Raw genomic sequence first — 10,983 nt, 5'->3', positions numbered from 1 at the left:
CTCTTTGGATGGAAGGGGTCCCCAGTCTTCATAACTTGACCTATTTAAAGATTGAATTGCTGTTTTTAGGAGCGATTGGTTCATGCCTCAGTCTCCTTGCTTTTGACCGATTCAGCGCCAACTGCTGGTAATTGTTTCTGATGCGGATGCCAGACGGGACATTCCTTGTATTGATTCCCAATTTACTTGATCGAACGATTAGTCATAAGTACTTAGAATTGATTGACTAGTTGGGGACGCACGAATGGTATGAATTGGGCAATTGTAAAGTATTCGAGCAAGACAAGTACTTACCTTTGAGTAATCCAATCACTAATGTCCACACCATCGAGTCTCGTTGAACTGGCAAAGGTATTGGCTTATGTACTATTGCATTTTCTATTCCATTTGATTTCATAGAGTGCAGATATGGAGTTGAGTGATTCAATATGATTGAGATCCAAATTCCATAAATTTCTGACTATAATGTCCAGAAATCAGATTCTAAATATAATTTAAATTGGATCAGCAGAAAGCTAAACCGACAACAATTATACCTTTTCTTCCCCATTTTGTTCGATGAAAACATCGTCTAAAATGAGGTTAAATATCAAAACTATTCAAGGCGATCATGAACCCTGCTTGTAAATCATTTAATTACAGTCGCATATCAAAAGAAAAACTTAGAACTATAAATAAACTAAACGAGTTAACTCATTCATTAACAAATATCAAAACACCATTGCTGGGGCCGTTATGTAGTTTGACAACACCTTGGCTTGGAAAGTCTGAACTTTAGGTTCCTTTTGCTTTGAAGCATTGATTCTCTCGAGGGCCAATTCCAATTCCAAAGCACCATGTGATATTTTCAGAGGCGTCGAGCATCAACTGAACTTACCTATTTCCATTTTCTTTTTGATTGCTTTTTGACCATGATATACAAAAGAGTCGATTATGCCCGAGACAGTAAATACACCTGGACATTAAGCAGAATTCATTAATGTACATAAATGCGAGCGCGTGTAGGTATAACTTCATGAGGATTGGTATGCTTCACAAAGTCTTTGAAGAAGAAAATTAGTTAATGAAAAAGCAAAACTAGATCTGCTAGAGAGAGAGACCTCCAACAATGGCACAGACGTTGGTCAGAAAGTGCAAGAACGAAACATGCGTCTCTGTAAAGGTTACCTGTCATTCAGGAAATTAAAAGATAAGTGAAAACTTATGCCATTTAATAAGTCCAATTCATGCTACCTGATTCTTGTCCCGCAACTAAGATAGAAAAAACAGAGTTATGGACCAGGAAATTGCAGGGAGGGGGCAACAAAAGTCAGACATGGGATACGGATATAGAAAGTTGATGACAGTGTTCGACAAAAATCAATCTGCTTTTGAAATTGGAAACGGCATACCCACCTTAATTGGTGAAAGTTCATAAAATAAAAATACTCCAGGAAGGGATTGAAGTTGACCCAACTCTGCTCCTTTAACATGTTCAGTTACCGAGAACTGCAATGGGACAAAATCTCATGAATCTGATGTCCCGTTCCAGAAAAGGTTCCTAGACATCATAACAAACACATACACACACAAGCAACCATATGAATCAGATTGTGAACTTCAGGGTCTTAGTGTAACCTGATTTGACTGGATGACATGTCCATTGACATCTGTGAATACAGTCGGTACCACCTGCACCATAGCACAATAATGAAATACTCAATGTTCATTACTTATGACACTTGAAACAAGAAGAATCTGCCACTTTGGTACAGCTGAAGATACATACAAAAATGTACAAAGGGAGTAAACAGGAGTAGGAATTTATCTAAAAGTATTATTCACAGTTACCTCTTCCCTAAATAGCTAAATTACAACTGTTCCCTCCTTTTACAGTTATAGAGAAAACCAAAAGCACAGTTCTGTCAAGGACATAGTAGGTAGTTTAATAAAAATATTTTTTTCTGATATCACCATTTTCCATTTGAAACCATAAATACCGGAAAAGGTTGATACACATGATAAACTTAGAGGAAGCTTTTTAGGTAATTATAAAAGATGGATGGGAGTTCATGATTAAGCCGTTACAGAGGGTATGGTAGCTTAGTTAACCCTATTACACCACTAAGTTGTGCAGCCTGCTGCTTGAAAGTACATATTCAGACATGTATATGTCAATTATGGAAAAAATTCAGACAACCTTTTGTCATCTGCACCTTTCAGATGCTGGCTATCTTTAATACCAAAATTATTAAAAAAAAAAAAAGTTAAACAGGCAAATCAGCAACACTCTCTCACAGGAAGCACAAACACAATATTTAAGTGGTTCCAGTTAATGACTACAGGTGGGCATGCCGGAAGATTGTATTTTTGATGAATTCACGGGCAGAAAACTAACTCAACTTACAGGATAATGGACTACGTAGTTATGATTATAAATCCCAGCTATGCGAATGTTAATCCTGAAAAGTTATATACATAAAGGAGACAACCACACATCCTGAGCATGGATGCTTCACTGAACCTAGTTTTCTTGCTGACGTAAGATCACCATGCCTTCTCCGAACCTATTCTCGTAAATACATGCGAATATACCATACCATTTTAAATACATAGCTAGGACACAAACTCCAAGAAGAGAGAAGGGAATCATTATTTGGAACCTGTCTCAAAGAACTATTTAAACAGGATATGATTTTCTTGGCATTATTTAAACTGGAAACATAGCAGAGGCATGTATATTCTGATCAATAAAGATTAAAATCTGAAACTAATTAGCATCACGAACAATCTCTAGTTCATGGCCTTCATGGAGCCACTATATACCACGACTCCAAACTTCAAATGGGCACATTCTTGAATAGCATAAACCATAAAGTGACTGTATGTTCGCCCTAAGATATTTTTTTCAATTTACTCAAAAAAAAGATTCCCATAAAATGTAGGCCTGTTATTTGACTAATACTCAATGGCAAGGTCATGAAATTGATATGCTCTTGAGCGTGTACAGTAACCCATTTATCATAATAAGGTCGTGATGCCTAGCGGTTTTGACTGGTAAAGGTCTCTTGTTGATTTAACTAATCTGCCAAAAACATGAAATAATTCCCCAACTCAGTACATAATCATCAAGCACTTCCCAGAATAATGTACAGATACTATACAAACCCTCCCCGATACAATTCAACTTGCATATTGCCCTTGACGTAGTAATACATAAGGCACATTATAGAAAAAATTAAACCAAATGTTTCCAGCTTAAGTGTTGTCCAGTGGGTTCAAGTTGAGAGAAATATAGAATATTAGTAACATTTTGTGCGCCAAGTCTTGCATTTCCCTTTCCGTAGATCACATTGCTACATGCCCCTGTTAGTCAATAGTACTATTCCATGATTATCTTTGGTACCCCCAAAAATGGATGCTCTTTCCAACTGTGGTCTGACTCTGTTAAATGCCATTGAATTAATATCATGACCTAACTTCATTTAATTTATCATTGCATTCAATGATCGACAAATTCTAACTTCCAAATCCATAACAAAATTGGGAGTTACAGGACAAAAGCATATTAGTAACACAGAATCACGATGAACAAGCATCTCTGGCCAATACTAGGAAATACAAAGTTAAAAGAACTGTTAAAAAATAGCCAAAAGAAATCAAACACAAATGGAGAATTTACATAAACTACTAACCTTCAGAAAATATTGATACATTGCATTTGGTGTTTGTTGTGTCCATTGCACACTGCAGGTAGAAACAAATGCAGATGTTTTTATGATAGATCCATTTTTGCACACCACCGGCCAGAAGGAGCATAAAATCACATCACTTAAGCCATAGAAGAAAAATGCACAGACAAAATACCCATCAAGAGGATTTACAGCACCAGGGAAGTAGTCTCCAAATGCTAATCTGTTGATCCTGTGACTTATCTGTGGTACAAATCCCGTAATTTATTAACGGTCTTATAGTAAGTAAATAATGAAATGAAGAAGGCAATATCTATTATAATCAATATCCTAGGGTGCAGCAAACATAAGAGCAGAAGGATGTCATCTTACATTAAAACTGTCCTTGTGAAATGCTAGCAGGTCATGAACATGAACATTTGACTGCTGGAAACTCTTTCCAGGTGCAAAATGAAAATTACCAGCTACCTTATTGACATCCAAGAATCCATAAACGTTACATCCTTCACCTTCTTCGTCTTTGATCTTTTGCAGAAAACCTTCTCTCTTGCACTGATTTATCATGAAAAATATGATAACATAACAAGACATAGTTCAGATCCATGTCAATAATTGCCGATGTAAATTCTTTAAAACAAAATTTACACTGAGATATTTTTTTGCCATAAATTATTGAGGTATGTGGATCGTGATGCTGAGCAGTACACTGCTAGAAGAATAGCCTAGATTTTAGTGGTGAAGTGACAAAAAACCCCAAGAAAACTGGAAGGTGACTTGGAAAAAGGTACTTCTTTGTTGAAATTTCACAAAAACAATTAATAGTTCTAAAAAGAAATAAATGGCAGGACAACATTCACAAATTACACCATCATAGAATATCTTACTATGTCATGCAAAAATGAACAACTAATCCAAAGAGATCATGCGATGAACATAGTTATAACATCTGCTGTTTGTAGAGTTGGTCTTGATAGAGATTAGTCACCAATATACATCTCACTAGAACCTCACCTACATGCTTTCTTGCTCATTCCTTGCCTGTCACACTATAATGCTAGTCCTATGAGCAGTTCCCATTTCCAGAACTGGTTATCATCTTTCCTGAATTTGTATGTAGAATAGTTTACCCGATACGAGTTGGTGCATCACTTACCCCAAAATGTTACTTCAACTATCACCATGATAAGGAATTCTTTCAACTTTTTATATGGGTTCCCTTCCTAATTCAGTTTCGCTTTACATTTCGTTATATTCTCTTTATCTTTTTGTGGAAGGGTGGGGGAACATTAAGGACTTGCAGCATGTACGTATCAAGGGAGACAAGAGTATTTCTTCAAATGAGATTGCATGAATCAATAGCCACAGTGCATAGCATCATAAAAGAATCATATTTCTTTACTCATATCTTGGAGTGTTACTGGGGAAATAATGTGGATATTTGCAGCAACAAGCAAATGGATTCTGCATTTCAAAATTATGTTTTACATAGTTATTTCACACAAAGTAGGACCTAATATATTCAACCGTGTGGTTCATGATACAAGATATTACAGTTGCAATAAAGTGGAAAATGAATAGTATATACCATTCTAAGGAGTAGGGGCCTCTGGCTGAAAGGTGTCCCATAAGCATAAGCAACATTCAATACTCAATACGAATCCTTTTACGATGTAGCGTTATAATGCACAATGGCATGTTACTACTTAACAAATCGGATAGTTCGATCTTTAGCTTACTGGACTTCTGAATCATCAATTGCACCTATGGTAGCTACTACAATTTACCATGAAATGGTCCTCCAGGAAATAACATTTGATCTACTACCACTCTTCAGAAACTTCATTTTCTAGCATTTGATATATCTGAATTGTAGTAGAGTACTCACTACAAGTGGGTAATATGTTTATATTAGCCTAAGCAACCGGTTTTGGGTAGGTAGAAGTAATTTATATTTTAAAAAAAACTACTACATGAAAAACCAATAAGCATTAGACACAGACCTGATCAATCAAATCAGGATCTGATAATGCCCAGCCCTTCTTTCTATATGCTTCACGAACTTCTTCACAATTGTTACAACAATCATCATCTGTCTGCAGCATAGAGCAAAAAGTCCGATGAAATAAAGGCAACATCAAGATTACATGGATAATTTCCTCATATAGAACCAAATTCATAACACAGAAGAGAACACAAAAGAGTAACATAAATTATCATTTAACATTTTGATATCCATTTGCTTCCTGCTCCACCAAACCATACAACAGAACAACACAATAATAGAATATAGTAGTGAACTTAGCATAAAATTCTGAATAGGAGAGTACCGCTTCTGCACCATAACATGAGCCACAGTAGGTTTCATTGTGTTCAAGCCTTCCACCATGCCTTTGTAAAGGCCGTTCTATCTATGCCAGTTAAAAACATGAAAAGAGAAAACCCATCTATCAGAAACTAAATAAACTTTATGATCAACTTTACATCTTTTTTCAATAGTTACAGTGCAGAGACGCTAGTTTCGCATACTTCATGAAATCATCAACACATGTTCATTGTGCAGTGAGGCACTAAGGTACTAGATAATCACATGCCAAAGGATGAAGAACTCTAATGAAAAAGGGAATGGATAGTCCAAAGTTTGCACGTATCTACAGTGCATAAGTTTATCTCCTGACTGACCTTGGGAGCACCAATAGTATCTGGCCTTGTTTCTATCACATTACCATGAGCATCAATCCTCTTCTTGATAATATCATGTCTCTGCAGGAATAAATGCAAAGTCACTTCAAGAACCATAAGAAAAATTAAGCAATTTCCTGCAGAAAAACATCATTGTAATATTTCTCAAATTCATCTCTACTTCCCATGTACAGATATTATTTTTCCAGTTAGTATTGCTTTACAAGTCATTAGCTTGGAAATCATAGGCGATATTCCAAGAAGTGGCGCCAAATTTGCTTTGTGCTATGGCAAAAGTGTCTGATCAATAAATATCACATTATAAGCTTACTTCGAGAAAAAATATTTGTTGTGATCATATTCTGTGATAGATCCATATCTGACGTTAATCTCCAGGAAAATTAGAAAAATTGAGTTATGACTATTGAAAAACTTGAATTTCTACAATTCCATACTTTCCATGTGAGTCTACACGTGTAAATGACAGTAAAAAGGAAATCTGACAGAAACAAACAGAACCTTAACCATATAAAATAACTGAAAGATGCAATTAGATTGATGCACTTACAACATCCAGGTGTTGCTCGCCACTTATATCCATGGCATCAAGACTGACGATAGAGCATGGGAGTGCTGGAAAAGTCACATCAAACTGCAATTTTGCAAGTAAACTAGCAATTAGTTTATTTAGGTATAGTCTTGCTAAATATTCAAGGCAGGAGTATAAAATAATAATAACTGAAGCGATGAATTGTAGTAATATGGCACAGAGGTAGCAAGATAGATTGGTTTAGCTGACTATCATCAAGTTGTTTGAGCTCAGCTTGATAATATATGAGCTATTTCAGTTTCAACATAAATTAGGCAAAATAATTATCAGGTGAAACCAATAGAGATAGTCCAGAGACTATGAGATGCCTTCTAGCTAATTGACTCCATACTACAGATGCAAAAATTTGATGAACTTGATTTGCTAAGATCAGCCAAAAGCTTTACAAAGTAAACTTTAAATTAGATTTATTGGAGGTGATCAACATGCCACAGTATATCCTTTACTAAGAAAAAAAGAATTAGTTCAGGTAAAAAGATAACTGTAAAAGATCATCGACTCGATTTTAAATTTGAAAGACATAGCAAGTACCAAAGATGTATCACAGACCCAATAATAACCAACAAATAATACAATCATGTGTCTTACCCTTCCATCAGAAAAACAAAAAGTTGGAAGCATGCACTTACACACACGCAAAGAGGAAGAGCGGGGGAGAGAGAGAGAAGAAATAAAAGAAAAGGAAAAGATAAAAAGGATTGAAGGACACAGCTGATTTTGAATACATTAAGGCGAACAAAAAATAAAAAAAACTATCAACTTTTAAAACAGGCAACAAATTTTGAAGTAAATCAATATGGAAAGACAGCAATGAGAAGAAAGTCTACATTAATACGGAGCCTTTCTCCCCTTGACGTATCTACAACTAACTTTGTCTCAGTTACTGCATTGAGATATAATCCTGAAATTTGGAAAAGAGAAAACATGGAAAAGACAAAAAATCAATAAGGCCAAGAATAAATCAGATGTCAGAAAGGAATACCATCCATTGAATTCTATAACATGTCATTGAGGGTTAGAAAGAACAGGCAAAAGCTCTGATAGGTGAATGCAATGCTATTAACGAGGAACTCTTAAACATCCAGGAATAGAGTATTTCATACTTCACAGAAGTCATCTAATATAAATTCTGTCCACAGAGTATTTCCAAGACAATTTTATAATTGAGTTGTTAGTGAAAACAGAAGATATGAGGAATCAATATGAAAGGATATGTTTCTTGCTGAAACTGGAATCCTACAAACTTAAAAGCGCTTAAGTTCTGTAAATCTTCATTTTCAGATCTGAAACTCTGGCCTTGCATTGACATTAAAACTCTGCTTCCCTGTTCAATTTAAATTCACTATCGGAAAGGTCAGCATCACCTTGGAGTCTGCACCAAATTGTTATATTCACAGAAGCAGAATGGTGATGGAATTTGAAGAAATGTAGAACTCTGTTCTTTGGTCATTGTCCAACATCATCCAGAAATCAAGACAACCAGCATTTATTCTCCCTTCTCTTGCTGGAAAAGTCCAGTTGCAATTCTTAAGATGAAGCAGAGGCCCTTTCAGATTGCCTTTCGTAATAGGTTGAGGTTAAGGGACTTCTGATATAATCCCTCTTAATATGAATATTGGGGAGAAGGATCACCTTAACTATCACAAACTGTATTCGGTTTCCATGTCTGATATTTAGGGAGTTTCTCTCAAAATCCTAGCATATTCCTTTAGCATATTAGTAGATACCACATAGTTTTGAGATGCTAGAAACCTAATATATTGATTGACACAGTCTATGGAATTTTCTGATGACATCCAGCTCAAAAATTCAATATAGGTGCATATGACTTAATAAAATAAGTGTCACGAGTAATTTATAAAGATGTCCACAAGTAATGCAGTTCAAGAGTTCAGTTATCATAACAAATCGACTGGATTCCGAAGATCCAACACATAATCACCACAAAGACATTGGTTTCTAGTTACTAAGGACGTTAGGCCTTAACTTGCCTAGTCTTGCAGCTTAACAACTATCCTACAACTTCCTTCCCTCGGTTTATAAGTAATCTTGAGAGCTGCATTTGCAGAAAAATGGGAGAACATCAATTTCAAACAAGTTTATTGCAACATTGACCTTGCAGTGCATGCAAGAGCAGTAGAGGAGACAATACAAGTTAGAAGCATAATTAGTAGAACTGGATTAGAATCTAAAGTGCTCTTTTCAATTTTTTGCGTAAGCAGGTTAAAATATTTGAGAAGGCAAAGTGCACCACCATAGAACCTCAGGTGTGGAGAAATGGAGTGTAATGTCACTGAGTTATCAGGGCTTCCACGTAAGATATGAATTCTAAATTACAGTGGATTTGCTACAAAATTCCAACCCTCTATAAAGCATACCTCCATAAGCACTAAAACCAAGCAATTCCAGCAAAATTTAACCATTACCTTGTCTTAGCTAGGCATCTCATTTGCTCTCTCTACAAGATTAACACACAAGACAACGCGAATTTCAGCTGAATCTCTACTAAATACCAATACATTACAATACATAAGACTTGAAAGGAAACTTAGCAACACACAGATGAAAATAACAATTCAAATCTTTTGAAACATGCACAAAGAGCATCAATCATAGACTAAACACAAAAAACCAGAAACCCCATCAAACATCAGAAGATCACAACATAGGGTACATAGTTAACAAGAAAGCCCAAATTCATAAAAACTTACTAAATTTAGTACATCTGCATACGCAAAGGCATAAAAATCTCAAGGGACAGAGAGATATGGATTAAGAAATACGAACTGAGCTCAGAGAAGAACAAGAGGAACATCACAATAGAGGAAGCCAAGGTTATGACGCCTCCGGAGAGGGTTCTGCTGTAGAAATCCTCATTGATCTTAGGGTACGCATCCAAGCTCCGTAGTTTGCCAATTATACTCTCCATCATCCACTAATCACCAAATGATAACAAAACAACAAAGACCCAGAATCCAACAGACAGAAATATTACTAAACAGTAAGGATCAAACGCCGGAATGATTTGTACAGTCTGCGCCAAGACGCTCAAGGTTTATTATGAAATTTATCTACGACTGAGTGCGTCTATCATCAAATCTGGAAATCAAATTCCTCCACTGTAGGAATCTTTCTATTACAATCATAGAAGAAATTGTGTAGGGAACAAGACTCGCCGGAGAGGAGAAGAGAAGAGAAGAGCGTCAGCGCTGTTTCTTAGGCTGCATCTACGCTCTCTCCACGTATTTTTACTTTTGGGTAACTTTCTTCAGTTTTTCTTACTTCCAGTTGGGCTTAAATTTGGCCCAACTTTCATTTATTTGTTGGATTATAATACAAAGATGTGTCTTAGGTATGTGTGTGTGTGTGTTCTTGCTATTTTGGGAAACTTTTCTGTTCCATTTTAGGTTTTGTGGCACACATCTTTCACTCAGCCATCGAAAAACAATAAAGGAATAAAACAGAAAAGAAAAATTCATTAGCCATTCATATTTTAAATAGGGACAATTACACTTTTCTCTTTTGATGTAATTACATATAAATCTTTTATGGTTTGAAAAATTACATCAAACACTTTGAAGTTTGCTTCTATCTAATAAATAAGCCATTTCGTTAATCAAAATTTACCAAAGTTGTTGATATTAATAAAAATAATTATAAACAAATCTATACATACCCCCAATTGACTTATTACTGATTTATTGTAGGTCAAATAAATTTTTTTATAACCAAAGTATCCTCATATGTCTTTACGCTTTAATACATATGAGGAGTTATATCTTCACTGTTAAAGGGTAGTTTAGTTCGAAAAAAATTATTTGACCTACAATAAGTCAGTATTAAGTCAATTGAGGGTAAATATCAATTTTCATTCAATTTTTCTGTTAATATCAGGAAATTTAGTAAATTTTGACTAAAAGAGAGAATTATTTGTTAGACGGAAGCAAATCTCAAGGGTGCTAGATGTAATTTCCCAAACCACATGAAGTCTACGTGTAACTACACCAAATAACAGGAGATGGG

At 35.4% G+C, this 10,983-nt stretch overlaps 1 protein-coding gene across 1 annotated transcript; it reads right to left on the bottom strand.

The window, feature by feature from the left end:
• Window positions 1-516: 516 nt before the first annotated feature.
• Window positions 517-10,234, bottom strand: LOC105176997 (uncharacterized). The gene is made up of 13 exons (XM_011100011.3): window positions 9,748-10,234; window positions 7,788-7,861; window positions 6,919-7,002; window positions 6,351-6,431; window positions 5,999-6,079; window positions 5,672-5,764; window positions 4,044-4,223; window positions 3,847-3,914; window positions 3,675-3,726; window positions 1,618-1,671; window positions 1,396-1,488; window positions 1,101-1,167; window positions 517-955 (listed from the first exon to the last, which is right to left on the bottom strand). The coding sequence occupies exons 1-13, from the start codon at window positions 9,890-9,892 to the stop codon at window positions 864-866; spliced, it is 1,164 nt and encodes a 387-aa protein (XP_011098313.1). The 5' UTR covers window positions 9,893-10,234; the 3' UTR covers window positions 517-863.
• Between the last annotated feature and the right edge of the window lie 749 nt (window positions 10,235-10,983).

The sequence above is a fragment of the Sesamum indicum genome, linkage group LG2, assembly GCF_026168435.1.
Source record: "Sesamum indicum cultivar Baizhima isolate 11 linkage group LG2, ASM2616843v1, whole genome shotgun sequence".
Lineage (NCBI taxonomy): Eukaryota > Viridiplantae > Streptophyta > Magnoliopsida > Lamiales > Pedaliaceae > Sesamum > Sesamum indicum.
This window is presented reverse-complemented; position numbering and strand designations above follow the sequence as displayed.

Coding starts and splice junctions, on each gene's coding strand:
- LOC105176997 (XM_011100011.3), bottom strand. CDS start 9,892: ATGATGGAGAGTATAATTGGCAAACTACGGAGCTTGGATGCGTACCCT. Junction 6,432..6,918: donor GCGAGCAACACCTGGATGTT/GTAAGTGCATCA, acceptor TTATTCCTGCAG/AGACATGATATTATCAAGAA. Junction 5,765..5,998: donor CATGTTATGGTGCAGAAGCG/GTACTCTCCTAT, acceptor TCTATGCTGCAG/ACAGATGATGATTGTTGTAA.